The sequence below is a fragment of the Megalobrama amblycephala genome, linkage group LG3 (genome assembly GCF_018812025.1).
Source record: "Megalobrama amblycephala isolate DHTTF-2021 linkage group LG3, ASM1881202v1, whole genome shotgun sequence".
NCBI lineage: Eukaryota > Metazoa > Chordata > Actinopteri > Cypriniformes > Xenocyprididae > Megalobrama > Megalobrama amblycephala.
Window position 1 is genome coordinate 39180767 of NC_063046.1, and position 25271 is coordinate 39206037.

The window sequence follows — 25271 nt, forward strand, 5'->3', positions numbered from 1 at the left end:
AAGGGTAAAATGAGTATCAACAATGCAAATTTCAAAGCTGTGCAACAGGCATGATATTTGCAAAAGGTATTATTGGAGAACCATGAGAGATTTTTACAATGCATAATTGATGTGCAAAAGACCAGGTAACAGTCTATAAAAAAATTTCAGAGGTTAGAGTACTTGGTTACCAAGGAAACATAAATGTCAGTAATGAGCATGCATGTCAAGTGTTATCTTCACATATTTTTTTAATAACTATTTTTCCAATAAAACTGCAATTTTGTAAAGTTATGCAAAAAAGCATACATGTTTTTAAATACATATACATTTAATTGTGTGTAATTAGGTTAGCTATGAAATTACCCTCAGCAAGAAAAAAAATCTGCCCCACTGATCTATAATAGAGAACTGGATTGCTCATGATGTCATAACATGAGATGCCACAGCACAGCCATATTGCTATTGACACTATTGAATAAATAAAAAAATCATCTCATTTTAATGAGAAAACATTGCCTAATGAGTCACAGTTTTTATATCTGAAGTCTCACTGTACATTCTTACAATGCAAACGTCCTAAGCATGTAAATGATTATTTGTTTAAAGTCATGAATTTCCCCTGCTAATTAGAGTTAGTCATATTTATTACAAATAGCAAACATCAGATCAGTGAACGGACGAGACACTTGCATTACAATGCATTACAATATTTATTAAAGTTGCAAGCAGCGATGAAAGGGCCCTCGCACCCTGGGCCACTGCCACCCGGTGGCCTTAGGAAAACAGTGAACAGTGGGCGACATGCATGTAAGCGAGTAAATACAGGATAATTATTCCAAAGTCATTTCGACGTGCCAAAATTCATGCTGCCAGCAGGTGGTGCTTTGACTGTAACTGAATATTGCCATGTAGATGTTTTCAGTCCAGGACTATTATCAAGTGAAGTCTGGAGCAGATCGGACATTGTAAGTCTGAGTTAATACAACTTCCTGTTTTGTGGCGTTAATTGCATACAGTACCACTTAGCCAAGAGTTGCATGATTTAACGTGTTACTAGTATGTTTGGTACTTCATGGCTTATTTAAATGTGTTTCTGGGAGTGAATTACAGTGTAAAGCATGCCATTTACTGTTGCCAGCAGGTGGCGCTATGACTAACTAAATATTGGCACATAGATGTCTTCAGGTCAGGACTCTTATCACACATGTGAAATTTGGGGCAGATCTGACACTGTATGCCTGAGTTACAACAGCTTCCTCTTTCATGGCGAAACATCAGATTTTTTCAGGCAGCCACGGACATGCCCCCAAACGAAAACTCAAGATCTTTGCATTTTAACATCGCTAAGGCCAAATATGATGTTGATCTGGTTAAATCTCTATGAGGAGTTAATCAATGTTTTACACTGTGTGTAATGTTTTACACACAGTGTAAAACATGTAATTTCCTGTTGCCCACAGGTGGCGCTATAACTGTAACTCATTATTGCCATGTAGATGTCTTCAGGCCAGGACTGTAATAAAACATGAAGTTTGGAGCAGATCGGACATTGTATACCCGAGTTACAACAACTTCCCGTTTCATGGCAAAACATCGAACTTTGTCAGGCCGCCACAGACACGCCCTCGAAAGAAAACTCAATATCTTCGAAATTTAACGTTGCAAAGGCCTTTAGATTAGACTGACCAAATATGATGTTGATCTGATTAAAGCTCTAGGAGGAGTTTGTTAAAGTACAGCGCGTGGAAATGGCAAAAACTGCAAAAATTTTGCGGAGAAAATTCAAAATATCTCACTTCCTGTTTTCAGATTTTGCAACCAGGGTCTTTTTTGTAGGTATTGGGCTGTTAGATGTGTCAACCGAATTTCATACTTATACGTGAAAGTAGCACAAAGGGCGCTTAATTGAAATTTTGTACGTGGCGCTATCGAGCCATTTTGCCACACCTAATTCTGAAACCCACATCAGACATAAATTTTCACCCCTTCTGATGCATGTGCAAAGTTTCATGAGTTTTCGAGCATGTTTAGGCCCTCAAAAATGCGATTCATTTCGGAGAAGAAGAATAATTGACCAATTACAACAGGGTTCTCACACCATCGGTGCTCGGGCCCTAATTACAAATGTCACAATGTTCATTCTGATAACTGAACACAGATTTATTCTTTTATAAGGTATGCTAATACTTAATTCAATGTAGTTATGTAATTATGTTGTACGATATTGTTGTACAGTAACTAAATGATTCAACAATGACTATGTTCATATGTCCACCAATAATGTGGTTATTTTCAATAATCAAAATACAGATTAATCGCACTAAGATGTCTACACAACATAAGCAAACCTCTTATTCGTTAAGATTTGTGTTTGTGTTTTATCGCCATAATTCACATAACGTACTCGGTTACTAACGTAACCTTGGTTACCTGAGATACGGAACGAGTACTGCGTATGGGGAAAGGTCTCCATTTTCCCCGTTACTGAAGCCTTTTTCAATAACGCAGTGTAACTGCATCATCATTGGTTCACTCATAGACAAGTTGTTGAACCAATGACAGTGAGGCATAGCTGCGCGGCCTATGGCGACAAGCCCGCGAATATTCCCGCCGAAATGGACGGGGTTAGGCTATATAAGCAGGCGCTTCACCATAGGATTTCAGGTCATTCGACTGAAGCGACGACACTAAAGCCGCAGCCTCGTGGCACGGCATGTAACGCAGTACTCGTTCCGTATCTCAGGGAACCGAGGTTACGTTAGTAACCAAGTACGTTCCCTTTCAATACTTCACTCGTACTGCGTATGGGGAACGAATTCAACCGTGCCGTGCCACGGCAGGGACCCGACTGGACTTGTCTTGGACACCGCGAGGGAACCAGAGGACAAGTGAGAAGGCCGGAGCCGTTGAACCCTCGTTACACTACCAAAAGGGGAGTTAACCCTCTGGAGTCTGAGGCTGATTTGGGGCCTGGAGAAGTTTTGACATGCCCTGACATTTGTGCTTTTTTCAGTTGTTCATAAACATATAAATGACAAAAGTGTCATTACACTGTATTCAGCGCAAACTAGGCTACAATAATATGCGAGGAACATGTATGTACATGTTTGTGTTTTTGAAGGAATAATGTTTATGCGTGGTTACTGAAAAAACAAAAAACTTAAGTCACTGAAATAAGGCCAAAAAAAGTATAGTAAATCTGTGTTTACAATACGTTAGGGTATTGTAGGTTGTAAACTAGAGTTTTTGCTTCAAAATTATGTAAAAATTATGCTGCCTACTCCTTCATATAAAACAATATATTGATTTAGTTTTTGTAAGACACTTTTTGCCAAGAAACACAGTATGCATGGAGGCGTGAATCACCACTGAAAAATGGGCCATTCTCACCTGAGAAGACAAAAGAATTGGATAGTAATGAGCTGAAATGACTTGCATATTAATGAGGCATTTCAGTCAGGTAGGCTGTGAAAAAAACCTTCTGTGATGTCTCAAGCTCATCATAATATATGAAACATACAGAAAAATATTATTACAATATAAAGTAATGGTTTTATATTATACTTTAAAATATAATGTATTTCTGTGATGCAAAGAGTCTGAATATAGGCTTTTAGTTTAAAAGCATGCACATTTGGAGAAATATTGGATTCTCATATGCTTATGTCAATTTTCTATACAGAGGAGTTATATTTATTTAATATTCATTGTCATTACTATGAGCGCTGGTGTTTTCAATTCATCCTTGAAGTCGGAGGGCGCTCTCTGTGCATTTTTAGTCCACAAATTCATCTAAAAGAAGAAGAGGCTATTCCATGAATGGAGTTTCCAATTCATACTGCAGCTGGAGGGCGCTAAAGAAACAAAAACTCATCTAAAATTCATCTATAGAAGAAAAGAAAACAGGAACTAACTGCATGTCTTCTAGAGCTCCCTAACCATGACTTTTACATCCAGATAAACACTTTTCAAGACAATAAATACACGATTGAGACGATGAATGCATGTATTGCCTCTGAATTTGCGTCTGAATAGCGCTGGCTCTGTGGGCGTGGCCGCATTAGCGGGTAATGAGCTGAATCACGGACTTCTGACATGGCTCTCTTTTCATACAGATTACATAAACACAGAAGGTTTGTTTTCGATTTGACTTACATGATTTAAAACCTGACATCTTAACGTTTTTTTAGACATAAGTTTAATTTTTCTGTGATTAGTATTCACTAAGTTACAGTTCATTTTCTGAGAACTATCAGATTGGACTTCGTTCAGAGGGAGAGGAGAAATCACGCATCATGTTAGTTTTCTTTATTTTACAAAAAGCACAACATTGTGTTTTTACTCTGAGTGTATACAAATAAAAGAAGATATTCTATAGTTTCAATTGATATATTACTTATGTCTCTATGACAAAAAATGACGGAGTATTTTAAGTCTGTTTTGCTGCAATGTGAAAAAAAACCTGCAAAACGCGCCGGCGCGTTTTCAGACCTCAGAGTGTTAACTCCCAGAGTGGCATGAAGCGGAGCTCGATAGAGGCCGCTGAATCATACCGAGAGGACCCGAGCTTGTAAGGTCAGGACGTCCAAATGATAAAATCTGACAAAGTGGACAGCGAGGACCAGCCAGCCGCCTCACAGATGTCTTTAATCGAAACTCCACTAGACCAGGCCCAAGAGGAAGCCATTCCTCTAGTGGAGTGGGCTCTAACTCCTATGGGGCAGTCGAGGCCCATAGAGGAGTAACAAATAGTAATAGCGTCGACTATCCAACGCGCAAAACGTTGCTTTGAGACCGAAGACCCTTTGGTGCGGCCGCCAAAGCAGATAAAGAGCTGATCGGATTGCCGGAAAGGCTGTGATCGCTCAACATAGATCCTTAATGCCCTGACGGGGCAGAGCAATTCCAGCTCTCACTCGTCCGACGAGGGAGGAAGCGCTGAGAGGGAAATGACCTGTGCTATGAATGGAGTCGAGAGCACCTTAGGGACGTAGCCATGCCTAGGTTTCAAAACGACCTTGGAGTCGTTGGGCCCGAACTCAAGGCATGCAGGGCTCACGGAGAGGGCCTGCAAGTCGCCAACACGCTTAACCGATGCTAGTGCAAGTAGCAGAGCGGTTTTGAGCGTCAGGGGCCTGAGGTCAGCTGAACACAGTGGCTCATAGGGAGGCCCTTTGAGAGCTCTAAGGACCAAAGAGAGGTCCCAGGTGGGAACGGTGAGAGGACGAGGTGGATTCAATCACCTAGAAACTCTCAAGAAACGCACCACAAGGTTGTTTCGTCCCACTGACTGGCCAGCGATAGGAGCGTGAAACGCTGCGATGGCTGCTATGTAAACTTTGAGCGTTGAAGGGGTGCGACCCAGTTCTAAACTCTCCCGGAGGAAAGACAGTATCGGAGATATGTTACACTCCACTGGGTCTATGTTGCGTGCAGAACACCAGCCAACAAAGACCGACCATTTCTGGGCGTAGAGGCGTCACATGGACGGAGCTCTCGCCTGAGAGATGGTATTCAGCACGTCCCCGGGGAGGTTAGCAGGCTCCCATCGAGGGACCAGAGGTGCAGAGCCCAGAGTTCTGGCTGGGGATGCCAAATCGTCCTGTTCGCCTGAGAGAGGAGGTCCCGTCTCAGGGGGATCGGCCACGGAGCTTTCGTGGAAAGCCTGAACAGCTCTGAGGACTAAACTTGGCTCCTCCAGAGCAGGGCCACCAGGTGGACTCTGTGCTTGTCTGCCCTGATTCATATGATGATCTGCGAGATCAGAGCGATCGGGGGAAAAGCATAAAGGAAGGTGCTGGGCCAGACATGAGCCAGCGCATCGTCCTCCATCGAGAAATAAATTGGGCAGTGAGAGTTGTCTTCTGAGGCGAAGAGGTCTACCTCTGCCTTCCCGAAGAACTCTCAGATCGTGAGAACCATCTGGGGGTGGAGCATCCACTCGTCTGAGGGGACATTGCTCCAAGATAGCATATCTGCTCCCAAGTTTGCTCTCCCGGGTATGTGAGTCACCTCAGTAATGCCCATTCCAGAAGATGCTTCGCCAGAGCACATAAGCGGCTGGACGAAAGACCGCCCTGGTGATTTATGTATGACACCACTGTCATGCTGTTGACTGGACTAAGACATGGCGTCCCGTCAGGTGTGCCTGAAACACGTGAAGGGCTCGAATCACTGCCAAAATCTCGAGGCAGTTGATGTGCAGATGGCTTTCTTCGTGAGACCACGAGCCATTCTGGACACCGCCTATAGGGGTACACCTTGACTGAACCATACAGGGTTCATCCAGGGTTTCAGAGCTGTCAAACAGGCCTGATTGACCCTGAGATGCAGGCGGCTGTGCCGCCAGGCGTGAGGAGGGACCCGGAACTTCAACCAGTATTGCAGAGGCCGCATCCAAAGAAGGCCGAGCTGCAGAACCGGGAAGGCGGAAGCCATCAGCCCTAGCATCCTCTGGAAGAACTTCAGAGGGAGATAGGCTCTGTTCCTGACCGATGCCACGAGCTGCTGAATGGCCAGAGCGCGCTCTGGTGATACTACAGCCGTCATACGGGCTGAGTCGAAGACTGCACCCAGGAACGTTATACATTGGCTGGGGAGCAGTGAGCTCTTGGCAAAGTTAACCCTGAGACCCAGGCACTCCATGTGGCTGAGTAGCACGGATCTGTGATGCTCCAGCTCGGCTCGTGACTGGGCTAGGATGAGCCAGTCATCGAGATAATTGAGAACCCGGATTCCCAACTGTCTCCGTGGGGAAAGCGCCGCGTTCATGCACTTGGTAAAAGTGCGAGGAGCTAGGGACAGCCCGAATGGAAGGACCGTATATTGGTAAACCACACCCTCGAATGCGAATCTCAAGAATCGCCTGTGATGGGGGGCTATCTGGATGTGAAAGTATGCATCTTTCAGGTCCAGCGAGCAGAACCAGTCCCCGGGGCAAACCTGCGCGAGAATCTGCTTCAGCGTTAACATCTTGAACTTCCATCTCATGAGAGAAAGGTTCAGGAGTCTGAGGTCTAAGATGGGTCTGAGACCGCCATAACTCTAGGGGATGAGGAAGTAATGACTGTAAAACCCCGACTCGCTCTCTGAGGGGGAGACTATTTCTATAGGCCCCTTCTAACAGAGACATCACTTCGGCTCGGAGGACGTGAGCGTCGTCCGTGTTTACTGAAGTGGGAAGCACCCCGCCAAAACGCGGGGGTCTGCGAGCAAACTGGAGCGAGTAGCCTTGAGATATTATCCCCAGAACCCACTTGATACTCCGGGGATGGCCTGCCAGGCCCGCGTGACAAGGGGTTGAATGGCGCCGGGGAGTTTTCAGAAATGCTCATGCATCCTCATGAACGTGGCTTGCGGGGTGAAACCGGCAAACGACACGCTGAGAAACTCAGCAAACAGATATATGCTTCTTGGAAAAAATATACACTATGAGTCCCACCTGAGTCAGGGGAGAGCGTCAAGGTATATTCAGCCGAGCGGTGTCGGAAGTGAGACCGCTCTTCCTCAATGAACATGGCTTGCGGGGCAGAGCCAGCAAATCACATGAACAGAGGTCCAGCATAATGAGCATGTTAGCTCCACTGAGCACAAGTGAGCATTGAGCTCGCTTTCAGTGAGTGCGTACGTCCTCATGAACGTGGGTTGCAGGGGCAGGGCCGGCAAGCGACACGCAGAGAGACTGGAATAAATATGCTACATCAACTGATATACTGAATATATAAATAACATAGGTCTCACCTGAGACGGGTGAGAGTGTCTTTATATTTCTCAAAGAACGTGGTTTGCAGGGCAAAACCGGCAAGCAACGCGCTGAGAAATTCAGCAAACTCGGCAGAAATACACTGTATCAACTGAAATATATATATATATATATATTATATATATAACATATGTCTCACCCGAGACAGGGGGAGAGCGACATGTTATGTTTCTCAATGAATGCGGCTTGCGGGGCGGAACGGGCAAGCAATGTGTAGAGAAACTCAGCGCAAACAGCAGAATATATATATAAGTATATAAACATGTTTCTCACCTGAGTCAGGAGAGAACGTCACGTCATATTTCTCAATCGACGCGGCTTGCGGGGCGAAACCGGCGAGCGACGCGCATTGAGATAAGGAGAAATACACTCACACAGATAGAAAATGTATCATGAGTCTCGCCTAAGTCAGGGGAGAGCATCATGTCAAATTCAGCTGAGAGATTCAGATAACTTCTGCAAAAATCTGCTATATAAACTGAATGTATATAACATGAGTGTCACCCAAGAGGGGGGAGAGCGACATGTTATTAAGCATATAACGTTTCTCACCCAAGCTAGGGAAGAAAGTCATGTCATATTTCTGAACTAACGCGGCTCGCGGGGGAGGGACCGGCGAGCGACGCGCATTGAGATAAGGAGAAATACACTCAATCAGATAGAAAATGTATCATGAGTCTCGCCTAAGTCAGGGGAGAGCATCATGTCAAATTCAGCTGAGAGTGAGAGCTCGCTCTCGTGCTCCCGAGTGAGAGCACGCATCCTCAGCGAACGCGGTTTGTGGGGGAGGACCCGGCAAATGACGCGTTCGGAGAGACGGCATTTGAAGCAAACCGCAAAAGACGCACTGAGAGGCGGCCGGAAGCGGGAAGCGGGCGGCTCGAGAGCGGCGCTCGAGGCAGCAGTCTGCGAGGGTGCCGCCGCTGTCTTCGTCCGGTGGTCTCAGCTCAGTCTGCTGCAGGAGCCTCTTCGACGGCGGCGAGAACTTCTCCCAGGCGAGCTTTTTCCAGGCGGTGAAGGCTTCAGCCGGAGATCAGCGAAGAGCGATATGAAGTCGTAGCTGAAGGAGAGAGAACTGAAATCCTATGGCGAAGCGCCTGCTTATATAGCCTAACCCCACCCATTTCGGCGGGAATATTCGCGGACTTGTCGCCATAGGCCGCGCAGCTATGCCGCGCTGTCATTGGTTCAACAACTTGTCTATGAGTGAACCAATGACGATTCAGTTACACTGCGTTATTGAAAAAGGCTTCAGTAACGGGGAAAAAGAAGACCTTTCCCCATACGCAGTACGAGTGAAGTATCGAAAGGGAACCCAATTCATAGCACAAATGATGAACTCGCATACAGTAGTTTTGTTACTGACCTCTGTTTTAAAGGTGCCATCGAACGTTTTTTTTACAAGATGTAATATAACTCTAAGGTGTCCCCTTAATGTGTCTGTGAAGTTTCTGCTCAAAATACCCCATAGATTTTTTTTAAAGGTCCCGATCTTCGTGATCCCATGTTTCAAACTTTAGTTAGTGTGTAATGTTGTTGTTAGAGTATAAATAAAATCTGTAAAATTATAAAGCTCAAAGTTCAATGCCAAGCGAGATATTTTATTTAACAGAAGTCGCCTACATCGAACGGCCAGTTTGGACTACATCCCTCTACTTCCTTCTTTAATGACGTCACTAAAACAGTTTTTTGACTAACCTCCGCCCACAGGAATACACAAGAGTTGCGTTTGTAGAGTGTGTTTGTCGCCATGTCGTCGAAACACTGTTATTTTCATCCCGCAGTCCAATCACCGGGTCTGATTCCGACTTAAATTGATACGGTAAAATTAAAGACATGTTTACAATAACACTGAGCGCATGCATCTCCATGTTATGGTAAGAGGCGTGACCTTTCCGGGCAAGATGCGCTAAACTGCTGTCGAATCACAACACAGGAACCGCTGGCACAATCAGAACTCGTTACGTATTTCTGAAGGAGGGACTTCATAGAACAAGGAAGTCATCAGCCCGTTTTTATGACAGTGGAAACAGCGGTATACAGATAAGTAAATTATGTGAAAAATACTGTTTTTTTACACGCGAAACATGAACACATGTTATATTGCACATTATAAACACAATCAAAGCTTCAAGAAAACACGAAAAACGGGACCTTTAATTAATTTTTTTAACTGCCTATTTTAGGGCATCATTAACTATGCACCGATTCAGGGCTGCTGGCCCCTTAAATGCTCACGCTCCCCGCCCACGGTTGCCTTGAACAGCATAAACAAAGTTCACACAGCTAATATAACCCTCAAAATGGATCTTTACAAAGTATTCGTCATGCAGCATGTCTAATCGCGTAAGTACAGTGTTTATTTGGATGTTTACATTTGATTCTGAATGAGTTTGATGTTATATGCTCTATGGCTAACGGGCTAATGCTACACTGTTGGAGAGATTTATAAAGAATGAAGTTGTGTTTATGCATTATACAGACTGCAAGTGTTTAAAAATGAAAATAGCGACGGCTCTTGTCTCCATGAATACAGTAAGAAACGATGGTAACTTTAACCACATTTAACAGTACATTAGCAACATGCTAACGAAACATTTAGAAAGACAATTTACAAATATCACTAAAAATATCATGATATCATGGATCATGTCAGTTATTATTGCTCCATCTGCCATTTTTCGCTGTTGTCCTTGCTTGCTTACCTAGTCTGATGATTCAGCTGTGCACATCCAGACATTAATACTGGCTGCCCTTGTGTAATGCCTTTGAACATGGGCTGGCATATGCAAATATTGGGGGCGTACACCCCTACTGTTACGTAACAGTCGGTGTTATGTTGAGATTCGCCTGTTTTTCGGAGGTCTTTATATAAGAAGGAGGAAACAATTAAGTTTGAGACTCACTGTATGTCATTTCCATGTACTGAACTCTTGTTATTTAACTATGCCGAGGAAAATTCTATTTATAATTCTAGGGCACCTTTAATCTACTTCTATCAAATGCAAACACATTTCTATGGACATATTGGAATTTTTTTTTTTGGTTAAGCGCCTAAAACATCTTCATTTCAATGTTTTCGACTATCAATATACTGCATTATATTCATGTCATGCAACATTGTCAACATGAGCTCAGTTTCTTCAGCACAGCAAAAAATGTGATGTTTACTACTTTTACAAATTTTACTACTAAATACGGTTGCCAAGATTTTGTGCTTAAATTAATTTGATCAAAGTATTGCATTTACATGAGGTAAATTTTAATTGCAATATTGCCTAAATCTCATTAGAATCACATAATGAGGGTGCATGAAAATATAGTCAATGATTTTGTTATCAGCTTGTATTTTGAAGCAGTTAAAGGTATAGTATTTAATATTGACAGCTTGTGGTTAAAATGGGTACTGCATTCTAAATTAAAAATATTGACTCGTTCATGCGGGTTGCCAGACTGAGTACACCTAACTGGAACAAGCGCAATTGACAATGGAAATCGACAAGCCTTACACTGCAAGTTGATCAGCTAATGTATATGTTTGCAATGTACTTAAAATTGTATCCCTACTAGTAGCCTGGATACATTAGCTAGCTAACTTTAGCAGAAGCTCAATACTTACATATCAAGGAGAAATTAGCCAAATCAGCATTGGTTTTAAAGGAATAGTTCACTTAAAAATGAAAATTATCCCATAATTTTTAAACCTTCAAGCTATATATGACTTTCTTCTTTCAGACGAACACAATCAGAGTTGTATTAAATAATATCCTGCCACTTCCCAGCTTTGTAATGGCATTGGATAGTGTCCAAGAAGCACATCCATACATCAAAAAATGTATCCATACGACCCCAGAGGGTTAATAAATGCCTTCTGAAGCCAAGGAATGTTTTTTTGAAAGAAAAAAAAAGTTTAGAAACTATAATCACTGGCTTCCGGCAACAGCCGTACATGTACTCACAAGAGAGTCGAGTTCCAGAAGAAAGGTGACCTCTGACCCGACGTATGACATAGGATGTAGCTCCTGTTCTCTTATATAGAACATTCCAACATTTTTCTTTAAAATTTCTTGTTTTAGACTTCTAATTCATGACCAGCATTTTGTTTTTCTCTATCCTCTGTGCTTCCACGTTCGTCAATTCTCATCTAAACTTATGCTACACCTACATCATATGTCGGGTCATAGGTCACCCTTCCGCCAGAACTCAACTCTCGCATGAATGCATGTACAGCTGTTGCCGGAAGCCAGTGATTGTAGTTTATAAAGTTTTAAATATGGATACTTCACTTCAGAAGCCATTTATTAACCCACTGGAGTTGTATGGATTACTTTTATTATGGATAGACAAGCTTTTTAGAGCTTTAAAAACTCTATGCAATGCCATTACAAAGCTGGGTAGAGCCAGGAAATTATTTAATATAACTATGATTGTGTGCGGCTGAAAAAAGAAAGTCATATAAACCTAGGATGGCCTGAGGGTGGGTAAATTATGAGATAATTTTAATTTTTGAGTGAACTATTCCTTTAAAGTCTTTCTGGGCTTTAAGTTGTCTCCATCTCTCAAAGGCATCTCCAGTATTTTATCCACATTTTATTATGCCTCTGGACATAAGAGCTTTTTGGATGGATGCTGAGGCTTTTTAGGTCGGGTAGAATCTGTGATCTCTGAACGAATTCATTTCCTACCATCTATGTATTTTCCGCCGAGTACCATTGTGTAAATCGGCAGTGGGTGGGATCACACGGACCAAAACAAAAGCAGACATTCTGACCCAGAACACACATTTGAAAATAGAATAACTAACTGTAGCATTGTTTTTCAGAGAAGCAAGTATTTGATGGTATGTTCCTAAATCTCTGCATTTTATGCTTTAGTACTGTCAAAAAATTACATACAGCACCTTTAAGATAACAAATTAAATGTTAAATTAACATTTAATTTAACAATATATACATATAACAATTAATATGAGAATCCTCCACAGAGCAAGTCCCTGGGCTGTCTGTGTTTTTGCAGATCCATTGATCATTGACACAAGTGCGTCATGATGGAAAAAAATGTTTAGTTTAAATCATAAAAAACTGAGATGTTTAGTCTCAAAGAAAATAATAAAATTTTACACTATTAAGGAACCAATGTAATTGCAGAGGAAAACTGAATGTAGTGAAGATATGCAAATTAACTTAACAAAGAAAGCAATATATACATAAAATATATATATTCACCATTCTTTACAGTTACTTCTATAAGTTTGTCCAGGTTTGTATGTTTTTCCATTGTGGATGCAGGGACACTTATTCTTCGCAATACAACCTCTACCAGTGAGGTCATCAAACAGGTATCCTATAACACAACATGTTTTTCATCATTTGCTTAACGTGGAAATAATTTTGCATTTGCAAGAAACAAAATGTAAAACTATAAAAGCCGACAACTATACATTTAAAATCAGATTATACCTGCAGGACAGAAACATCCATTGAAACAGTGGTCCTCACAAATATGCCCTCTGTCAGGGTTTGAACATGTGTTGATACAAGGGTTTCCACATTCTTGGTGCACCATATTGTGGTAAGGACATGATTTACCTAAAGAGATGTATAATGCTAAAGCCATTCATACTTCAACTTAAAACAAGAGTTGGAATAGGCTGCTGAAATTTTTTTACTTACCACAGAACTGTTCAGTCCTCCACGAGTCAGGCTTTCCACCTGCCTGTCTACATTGGTGGGAGTATTCTGAGATGGTTCTGCAAAAACAAAAGGATCTGGTCCTTTTGGTGCAGTAGCACATGTCCAATTCACAGGCCTTGATGAAGGAGTCAAGAGGTATGAGGTCCTTACAGCTATTGAAAGATGGTCCTGAGAGCAGCTGCTCACATACTGATGTCTAGAATAAGCATGAAGCAAGATATGTTGAAGTACATAATGAACGACATAAACACATTCGGTAAAGATATGGGTATCAGAAACAGTGGTGCTCAACTTCATAGAGATTAATAAAAGTGGCAAAAAAATAAGGTACTACAGCACAATTTCATGCTTTCAATGAACATTTTTAAATGTTATTACTTACCACTTGTTTCAGAACATTCAGAGAACATTCAAAATTAACTTTCCTATAATGTTTGCAAAAAGATCAAATGAATCATTCCCTTAATGTTTACTCAAATGTTCACATAACCAAGAAAAAATATTTTTAAACATTGGAGGAAGAAGAGGATAAATAAGAGAATTGGAGGCTCTCATTTTACACACTTTTAGTCCTTTCAGATGTTGTCAAAGAGTTGGCCAGGCATGGAAAATGATTCTTTTCACATTTCTTGTTGGTAAACATGCAAAACTGTCTCTTAATAAGTGCCTCAAACAAAACTTTTGAATACCTGTAATTTAACCCATTTCACATTAGCAATGCTGGATAGCTGATTTTCAAGTTTGTGAGATACAGCACAAGATTTCGCTCACTATAGTTCCGTTTGCACTGCCATAAATTCTAAACCACAGCAAAACACTAAAGACAAGATTTGTAGAAAAAAACTTTAAGAAAAACAATATCACGTTCAAATGCTGTGGACAGTGTAATATGCAAAGTTTAAATATAATGAAATAAATCTAGATTTTGCTTCTAACTTTGCTTGAAATGGTTAACAATTATAAACAGAATAAAAGTGATTTTTTTAAAATGGTGTTACAGGGTGGTGCAACAGCATGCCATATTTTATTATTTTCATATGTATGGATAATACAGCTACAATTGGGGAAGAAAATTTCCAAGATCAAAGACCATAACAAAACAAAAATAAAGTAATAATAAGCATTAGGTTTTCTAGCAGTGAAATCACACACACACACACACACACACACACACACACACACACACACACAAAGAACTTACCATTTTTTTGCATGCCTTTGTTGAACTGATCTGTTTCATACAACTTTCTGTTGAACTATCCATCTTTATGAAGTGTCCATAGTCATATACAGATCTGTCGACATCTTAATTAAAGATGAGTTTCATATAATTATGCATATAAAACATATTTTAGGTTTGTTGTTTTATAAAATTCATAGTGAAGTATCAAGTTGTGAAATCAGGTTAAAATAATTCTAACTATTTTGTTATGTGAAAATTAGAATCTAAGGATTTATATATATATATATATATATATATATATATATATATATATATATATATATATATATATATATATATAGAGATGTAGACGTAACTGAAGTATGTATTTATTAGTTACCTTTTTTGATGAACTCATTGTGTAACTGGATGCCATTGAAGTCTCCACATAAACCGCAGGTCTTATTTTGGTACATTATGTCCAATTCAACCTAAAAAGAGGCAATTACAGCTTCTTTCTTGCAAAACATCTGGTATTTTGCATATTGATTGATAACATACTCACTGTGAAAGAGTCATCCTCATTCCACTTGGCCACTAGTCCGAGCTTAGCAGTGACTTTGATGTAAGAGGAACTCTTATCAATAAGAACACCAGAGTGGCTAAAGGGCAGAGTCATCCTAACACAAAACATACATTCAAACACAGCCTTCCAAAAAACAAAAACAAATCTGCTGTAACTTTGATCCTCATAAATAACTTTTACTTACAGTGATCCGTCTACCATGACAGAGTTTTTGGTGAGCTCCACTACAGTGTCGTTCAACTTCATTGTGATGTTAGTGATAGTTGGTTGGTCATTTACCACGTTTCGTCTCATCTGAATGTTGAAATCCTCATAGCTGCTTCCACACAGTGCACACATGATATAATTACAAGTGGATGGTAGGTGGAAAATGTCTCCATCGAATTTCTTGAAGTGGTAGTTACCCCATGTGCTACAGACTTGTTTGTCTAAGAGATGGGTTGACAGAATTTGATATTAAATTACAAACAAATGACTACCTGGGCAATATAAAGTTCTTGTTTTTAATTCAACTGAAAATATATTAAATGTGTTTAGCAGTAACATTGAATATCTTGAATTTTAGGGACTTTCTGACTGCATGATATGCTTCATCGCGCAGTAAGTTTTTTGCCCTGCGTCATATTTGTCATCAATCGAATAATGTCAGATGAACTACATAGGTCTGGGGAGGGGCAAGTGCTTTAAAAATTTTAATGGGTTATTTTTTAATATGGAACTGTTGTCAAATAAGCTTAATTTGTCCCCCGTTGCAAGCCTGTGTGCTCTCTAAACTGTGGTGCTGCACTGGTCTTTGTTCCGTCAACATCACGTTATAAACAGACGTGTAGAATATTGATTTTTGAAATTTATGAATGGATTAAAATCATTGTATGATGCAGGGCAAAAACACACTGCGTGATGAAATTTATAATAAAGTCAGAAAGTCTGTAAATGTATATGTAAATGTAAGTCCCTAAAATTAAAGATATGGGGGCAAAAATGCCGTTTGAGTTTTTGGCTCATTTTAGATCACATGAGTTAAGCAATATCACACGAGTTCAATATTACACGAGTGCTGTTTTTGTCCCATATATAACGAGAATACTGATTTTATACAATAGTTCAGTAAATAAGAAGTTTATATTATGTTATTTTATACACAAGAAAATATAAGACAAAGCAGCAGAACTGTTCGTCTCCATGCAAATACAGCATTGTTTCATTTCTGAATCTGTGTTTTGAACGAACTGAGTGAAACCAATAATTCAGTGCGGCGCTGCCCAGACCGATCAGTGTATGACATCAAAGTACAGCGAGAGTGATTCAAAATCATACAGAGCCATCTGCTCTCTAATCGCTTTCGCTGTGTTTTCATGTCATACACCAATCGGTCTGTGTAGTGCCTCTTTTACTCACCCTCAAGCCATCCTAGGTGTATATGACTTTATTCTTTCTGATGAACACAACTGGAGATATTTTAATAAATATCCTGACGTATCCGAGTTTTATAATAGCAGTGATAGGGATCAGTATGAGCTGAAGAAAGTGTCTCCATCCATATCCATCCATCATAAACATACTCCACACGGCTCCAGGGGGTTAATAAGGCCTCCTGAAGTGAAGCGATGCATTTGTGTAAAAAAAATATCCATATTTAGTAAGTTATGAAGTAAAATATCTAGCTTCTGCCAGACCGCCTTCCGTAATCAAGGTACGAAGAAATTTCAAACTGGCATCTGGTAAATTACACTTTTTCTGTAAGCTGAATAGGGAAGGCGTAGGACATGCTTTGTGAACTGCAAGAGTTTTACATTTTCTTCATACACTGAATACGGAAGGCGGTCTGGTGATATTTTTCTTCATAACTTGTTAAATAGCCTATAGATTTTTTTTTTTTTTTTTTTTTTTTTTTTTTACACAAATGCATCGCTTCACTTCATTAACCCCCGGGAGCTGTGTAGAGTACACGTTTATGATGGATGGATGTGGATGGAGGCACTTTCTTCAGCTTTACTCATTGGTCCCGTTCACCATTATAAAGTTCAGATGCGTCAGGATATTTATTAAAATATCTCCTATTGTTTATCAGAAAGAAGAAAGTCAGTTGGCCATATACACACTAAGTTTCAGGAGTGACAACCGCATTTAAATGCGAGAGTGAATCCCCTAAATTATCGTTACATGTGTGTACTGAACATAACTCACTCTCGAAAATGTGATGATTGACAGCTTGGATACCATAGCAACGTTCTGGCGTCTCTTGTGTTTGGTAAAACACACTACACATTCGACGGAGGCGTCGTGTTTTGTTTAAAGGATTAGTCCACTTTTAAATAAACTTTTCCTGATAATTACTCACCCCCATGTCATCCAAGATGTTCATGTCTTTCTTTCTTCAGTCGATAAGAAATTAAGGTTTTTGATGAAAACATTCCATGATTATTCTCCATATAGTAAACTTCAATGGGCACCAAACAGTTGAGGGTCAAAATTAGTTTCACTGCAGCTTCAAATTGTTATACACGATCCCAGATGAGAAATAAGGGTCTTATCTAGTGAAACCATTGCTCATTTTCTGAAAAAAATTGAAAATTGTATAAGTTTTAACCATAAATGCTCATTTTAAACTAGCTCTCTTCTTCTTCTTCTTCTTCTCTATTAGAATTCCGGCAGTGTAGACACTGTGTATTACTGCCGTCCACAGGTCAAAGTTTGAACTAATTGTTATTTACTAGCATATTGTATATAAAAATTAGTTCAAAACTTTGACCTGTGGAGGGCAGTAATACACTTAGCAGTGTCTACACTGCCGTAATTCTTATAGAGAAGAAGAAGAGAGCTACTTCAAGATTTATTTATTTATGGTTAAAACTTATATAATTTTCTTTTTTTCTTTTTTTTCAGAAAATGAGCGATGGTTTCACTAGATAAGACCCTTATTTCTCATCTGGGATCGTGTAGAACAATTTGAAGCTGCAGTGAAACTAATTTTGACCTTCAACTGTTTGGTGCCCATTGAAGTCTACTATATGGAAAAAAATCCTGGAATGTTTTCATCAAAAACTTTAATTTCTTTTCGACTGAAGAAAGACATGGACATATTGTATGACATGGGGGTGAGTCAATAATCAGGAAAAGTTTATTTAAAAGTGGACTAATCCTTTAAGTGTGTAGGCCTACAGCCTGTTTCACACAGCACGCTCTTTGTGTTGCCATGTTCACTCTTTATAAGTGTTTTTTGGGCTTGTTATATAAGTTCGTCTCATAAAGCGAACGGGTTTATTGAGTTATTAAAGTGACCAGACATGAATTGCAATGTTTTGGTCTTATTTTCAGCATAAAGCATTTGGATTTATTTCGGTTTATTATGGGGCTTATTCTTGATCCCTGATTTTTCTAGCAAGATCTGGCAAGTCAGCTTGTGCTTTCCATGTGATTCACCGCACAGACACATATCTGATGAACGTTAAAAAACGTCATTAACAACTAGTTGTTCAGTTCAGTTAACGCACACTACACAGAGGCCACGTACACACTGTAAGTTTCAGGAGTGACAACCACATTTAAATGCGGGAGTGAATCAGCTAAATTATTGTTACTTGTGTGTACGGAACACGACCACTCACCGCAGTAAAGATAGTTTGCGGTTTGATATTCAGATTTCTTTTGGCTATAAATACGCAGTGCGCTGTCATAGACAGTGTTGGGGGTAAGGCATTACAAGTAACTTGAGTTACGTAATCAGATTACTTTTTCAAGTAACTAGTAAAGTAACGCATTACTTTTTCAATTTACAACAAAATATCTAAGTTACTTTTTCAAATAAGTAACGCAAGTTACTTTTTCACATTTATTGACTGACAGCTCTCCTGTCCCCATGCAGAGAGAAATAAAGTGCAGAGGGTGTTGTGTGCGCTGTGTGAACATTGGACTAAATGTGAATATGCATTTACTTATCTCACTTGCACGAAAACATTCAGTATTCCTCAAAATGAATAAAAACAGTGAAATGCAATCTCAGAATTTTTGCAAACCTGTAATAATTAACTATAATAAATTACACAAATATACTTTATGTATTTAATCTCAATTATTAACCAATGTCTTTGCTGCTGATCTTCAATATACCTAATTCAACCATACTAATAAGCAAAAAATACTTTAGATTAGAAAGGTTTGTTTGAGCTGCGCCCTCTACTGTACAGGTGTAAATATGCTTTTCCTTCAGCTTGAGGCTTATTCATTTCACTGTTGGTGTGAAAGGGCCTTTTTGCCAAAAATAGGACTTTTTTGTTGTTATTAAAAAACAAACAAGCCCAGCCCCAGTGAGAAAAAGTAACGCAAAAGTAATGTAATGCATTACTTTTCATAAAAAGTAACGAAGTAACGCAATTAGTTACTTTTTTAGGGAGTAACGCAATATTGTAATGCATTACTTTTAAAAGTAACTTTCCCCAACACTGGTCATAGACATGCAAATAATACCGAATATCGTTCTCCATGATTTGTGAATTAAGGTGACGCTGTCCTTTGGGCCGAAATCAGGTTTTTTTTCGTAGCGACTCTTAATTTTATAATGGCTATAGCTCCAAATGTTGGACACTTAGAGGAATGAAACTGGTGTCATCTTCACCAGCTTGATCTGTGAATTTTTTCACAGCAAAGCTCTTGTCCGTAAATCCCTTGGTAAGCCCGCCAGTAAGGAATGTGAAAGAAAGGCGTTCTTCATGTTTAACGTCTATTACCAATGAACACGCAGACTGCTGGAATAAAATAACATTGTTTTAGGTAGAGCTCGATTTGTGAAAACTTTCACAATAGCATTTTATCTCGTGGCCGTGTTTCTCTTTGCTCTGCCCCCCGTTTTTTATATAATATGATATATATATGTATATATATATATATATATATATAAATGACCTTGTACAGATAATGTACATCACTTTTCTGATCTGTGAAAACTTTCACAGTTCAGTACGGGTCAGCTGACCCTTCCCTGGGTCACTAACATCACTTTTCTGATCTGTGAAAATTTTCACAGTTCAGTTCGGGTCAGCTGACCCTTCCCTGGGTCACTAACATCACTTTTCTGATCTGTGAAAACTTTCACAGTTCAGTACGGGTCAGCTGACCCTTCCCTGGGTCACTAACATCACTTTTCTGATCTGTGAAAATTTTCACAGTTCAGTACGGGTCAGCTGACCCTTCCCTGGGTCACTAACATCGCTTTTCTGATCTGTGAAAATTTTCACAGTTCAGTACGGGTCAGCTGACCCTTCCCTGTGTCACTAACATCGCTATTCTGATCTGTGAAAACTTTCACAGTTCAGTACGGGTCAGCTGACCCTTCCCTGTGTCACTAACATCGCTATTCTGATCTGTGAAAACTTTCACAGTTCAGTACGGGTCAGCTGACCCTTCCCTGTGTCACTAGCATCGCTATTCTGATCTGTGAAAACTTTCACAGTTCAGTACGGGTCAGCTGACCCTTCCCTGGTTCAGTACTGAACTGTGAAAGTTTTCACAGATCAGAAAAGTCATGTTAGTGACCCAGGGAAGGGTCAGCTGACCAAAACTCAACTGTGAAAGTTTTCACAGATCAGAATAGTGATGTACATGACCCAGGGAAGGGTCAGCTGACCCGTACTGAACTGTGAAAGTTTTCACAGATCAGGAAAGTGATGTTAGTGACCCAGGGAAGGGTCAGCTGACCCGTACTGAACTGTGAAAGTTTTCACAGATCAGAATAGCGATGTTAGTGACCCAGGGAAGGGTCAGCTGACCAAAACTCAACTTTGAAAGTTTTCACAGATCAGAATAGCGATGTTAGTGACCCAGGGAAGGGTCAGCTGACCAAAACTCAACTGTGAAAGTTTTCACAGATCAGAATAGTGATGTACATGACCCAGGGAAGGGTCAGCTGACCCGTACTGAACTGTGAAAGTTTTCACAGATCAGAAAAGTGATGTTAGTGACCCAGGGAAGGGTCAGCTGACCAAAACTCAACTGTGAAAGTTTTCACAGATCAGAATAGCGATGTTAGTGATGCAGGGAAGGGTCAGCTGACCTGTACTGAACTGTGAAAGTTTTCACAGATCAGAAAAGTGATTTTAGTGACCCAGGGAAGGGTCAGCTGACCCGTACCGAACTGTGAAAGTTTTCACAGATCAGAATAGTGATGTTAGTGACCCAGGGAAGGGTCAGCTGACCCGTACTGAACTGTGAAAGTTTTCACAGATCAGAAAAGTGATGTACATTATCTGTACAAGGTCATTTATATATATATATATATATATATATATATATATATATATATATATATATATATATATATACATATATATACAGTGGCGTAACTTAATAATGATGGGCCCCAGTGCAGGCTATTACGATGGGCCCCCTTGTCTGCAGTTATATATAGGGTTGATGAAGCAGAAACTCACTGCGCTTGTGTCTAGAAAGGAACCCTATAGAACCCTATAGAAGCATATATTAATGTAGGTGTAAGACATTATATGGTCAAAGGTTGTTTAAATATTCAGGTAATAAGAAGTGGAATAAGTTGCCTTTCTATATCAAGGTACAGTCTGTGATGATTTCAGTATAAGAGTGAAGAGTTTTGTGTTAAAATTTACTTTATTTGTAATTAGGTAATTTTGTATGTAATTAGGGTGCAGATATAAGCTAAATGAATCATTGACACTAATCTATTTTTTTTTTTAAATCAAGGACAACAATGGAAATCAAATACGTTAATTCAACTTTATTTATTTTTGCAGCTGTGTATTGCTACTTTTTGTGTTAAATGAACTTAAACACACAAACAATTTAAAATCCACAAGCACATACACACAATAAAGTGGCCCTAAAATAATAACAGCCAGGGGCATGGCAGCTTATAAGGTGCACTGAATCCTTTGAAAAGTATCTGTGCCTATTTGAGTTGCGTCCGACGAGCCTTTCGCTGCTACTTTACGCTTCAGTATCCGATTCCAATGGGTGACGTCACGAACACTACGTCCATATTTGTTTAAAGTACCGGCACTTTATTTCATCCACTTCAAGCACTGTCTACAACGCTATTAATGAGCTGCTGACCACAATAATTTACGTTATAATTCATGATTATTTACACCAACATTAGATAGCTTCCTAAGACTAGACTACCTGCTAGTGCTACATGAGGGCAGCGTTGTAGTTGAATCAAGCTGAACCGATAATGATGTACAAATGCTGCTTGGAGTGGACTTCAGATGGGGAGAATTGGTAAAAAATCCAAAGGAATCCAATTTTGGGAGCTTGGCAGTCTTCTCCTCCTGTTCTTTTCTCTCCTGTCTCTTCTTACAACCACTTTTGTGTTTGAATGGCATGGCTACTCGCTTAAGTCTCAGCCGTTTAATTTTGCCGCCGGAGTTGTAGTCTTGTCACATGATCAAAATAGAGATTTATGAATGGACCCTTTCACGGACTGTGATGACGCGTTTCCACACAGCTGTTCCATGGTAACGTTAGGCCTACATGATTTATAGTAGGCTATATAGGCCTATTTATAAATATCTTTATTTCTTTGTCTGATCAGCATAATCAATCTCTCAATATTTCACCCTCTTTTGGAAAGTCATGGAAATTATAACAAATAAAACAAGACTCATTTATTATGTGGAATAATTTTAATGGTTTTCTCAAAATATTTCTAAACACTTTTGGTTGTTACTGCCATTTTTGATAAAATACCGGGCGGGAAGAAACGGGAACATTTAGGGGTGTAGGCCTATAAATAGTCAACAATAAGCGGTAGAATGTGAATGACGTGTGATTTACAATTTCAAACTCAGCGCATTTAATTTGATGTTTCCAATGTTTCTGTCGATGTGTGCCCACACATCATAGAAGATCTGATGAACTGATAGATCACTAAATAAAATAATTCAATAAATACATATTTATAAGCATTTATCTCAAAATAACTATATAGACTTTAATAACTGAGAACTGGCAAAAACAAATCAGATCGCAAATGCTAGGCCTATCTCATGAAACGAAAAGGTGAGTCCTTATAATTTCTATAGCCTATAGGATACTTTTTTCTTAGAAGTGAATTGTGACAACATGCCCCAAAGGTGAGGCGCATTAAGATTAACATGACCAAATGACAGCTTAAAATGTTACCTTATATAATAAAAAAATATCTAAACTAAAACATTATGTCCAAAAAATTAATTAATACAAAAATAATAAAAAATTGCATTTTTAATCATTAAAAATAGCCTATACAATGTTTTGAGTTTGATAGCAAACACATCATACAGCTAGGCTATACAGCGTAGGCTAGTTAAAAATATAATAATTCATAATTTCTGAAGATTGACTGTGAGTCATTAGTCGCCCTTTTCTCATGGTTTCTCAAAAGAATTTATAAAATTAGGCTATAGAATAGGCTATAATAGCACCCCATCTGCACAACTGGGATTTGCTGGTTAGCATTAAATAACAGTCTCAACTGTTAAATAAGATTAAATAATATCAGATTTGTCTTATTTTAAATAAACACAAAAAAAAAAACAGAGATGGAAAAAAATAACTTTAGAAATTTACTTTTGCGTTGTAAATGTTCAGTGATATCTGTGTTACTTACTCCGCGTTAGGTTGTGCACCGCGCTCCCCTAGCCTATACGGTGCTATTCTTCATTTAATCGAGAGTCTGGTGGTTGAAAGTTTACGGCAACATTAATTCAAGGTGAGAAAACAATTCTAAAGAAAGAGCAAGAAGGTTCACTCGGAGTGCACAGGACAAGGCTTGAGCTCGCACACGTATGTGAGCGAGAGCATGAGCCGTGAGACCATTATGAGAACGCATGCACGTCATTGTGAATTGCCTAGTGAAAGATATCCGCCTGAGAGAAAACAGAGAAATTTGCGCTCTACTCTCGTGTTACAATTATGTTCTCTCACATTTGTCATCAAAATAACGCAATAGAAACGGCCTCAAATTAATAAAACGAGAAGAACGTCATTTAAATCGGTTTTATTATTATGGGTTAAAAATGAATGTATAATATAGCATCCTGACGAGACACTTCATCGCCAGGGGCCCACTTGCGATGTGGGCAGGGCCCGGGTGCGCAGCGGGCCCCCCCGCCGCACGGGCCCCAGTGCGGCTGCACTGCCTGCACTGTCTGTAGTTACGCCCCTGTATATATATCATATTATACAAAAAACGGGGGGCAGAGCAAAGAGAAACACGGCCACGAGATAAAATGCTATTGTGAAAGTTTTCACAAATCGAGCTCTACCTAAAACAATGTTATTTTATTCCAGCAGTCTGCGTGTTCATTGGTAATAGACGTTAAACATGAAGAACGCCTTTCTTTCACATTCCTTACTGGCGGGCTTACCAAGGGATTTACGGACAAGAGCTTTGCTGTGAAAAAATTCACAGATCAAGCTGGTGAAGATGACACCAGTTTCATTCCTCTAAGTGTCCAACATTTGGAGCTATAGCCATTATAAAATTAAGAGTCGCTTTGAAAAAAAACCTGATTTCGGCCCAAAGGACAGCGTCACCTTAATTCACAAATCATGGAGAACGATATTCGGTATTATTTGCATGTCTATGACAGCGCACTGCGTATTTATAGCCAAAAGAAATCTGAATATCAAACCGCAAACTATCTTTACTGCGGTCACTCACCGTCGAAAATGCGATGATTGACAGCTTGGATACCATAGCGACGTTCTGGTGTCTCTCGTGTTTGGTATCCGTTATCGTGACCAAAGTAATATTACAGTGACAAAACACTAGTTATTTTCAGCAATTTAACTAAACACACTAACACAGTCGACGGAGGCGACGTGTTTTGTTTATTCTTGTACAGCCTGTTTGTTTTCACACAGCGCGCTCTTTCTGTGTTGCCATGGTCACTCATTAGGCTATAAGCGTTTGACTCATTTGTGTTGCCAGATCCTGCTAGAAAAATCAGCGAACAAGAATAAGCCCATAATAAACCGAAATAAATCCAAATACTTTATGCTAAAAATAAGACCAAAATATCGCGATTCATGTCTGCCCACTTTAATAACTCATTAAATCTGTTCGCTATATGA

At 39.7% G+C, this 25271-nt stretch overlaps 1 protein-coding gene across 1 annotated transcript in view; it reads right to left on the reverse strand.

The window, feature by feature from the left end:
• Positions 1–25058, reverse strand: part of LOC125263977 (mucin-5B-like) — an 83513-nt gene extending 58455 nt beyond the window's left edge. The window contains exons 1-8 of the mRNA XM_048183179.1: positions 24859–25058; positions 15370–15613; positions 15165–15279; positions 15000–15090; positions 14639–14742; positions 13417–13633; positions 13204–13332; positions 12970–13087 (exon numbers count right to left, since the gene is read on the reverse strand). Coding sequence (XP_048039136.1) covers positions 12970–13087; positions 13204–13332; positions 13417–13633; positions 14639–14742; positions 15000–15090; positions 15165–15279; positions 15370–15524 — 929 coding nt within the window. The 5' untranslated portion in view covers positions 15525–15613; positions 24859–25058. The remainder of the gene's footprint in view (positions 1–12969; positions 13088–13203; positions 13333–13416; positions 13634–14638; positions 14743–14999; positions 15091–15164; positions 15280–15369; positions 15614–24858) is intronic.
• Between the last annotated feature and the right edge of the window lie 213 nt (positions 25059–25271).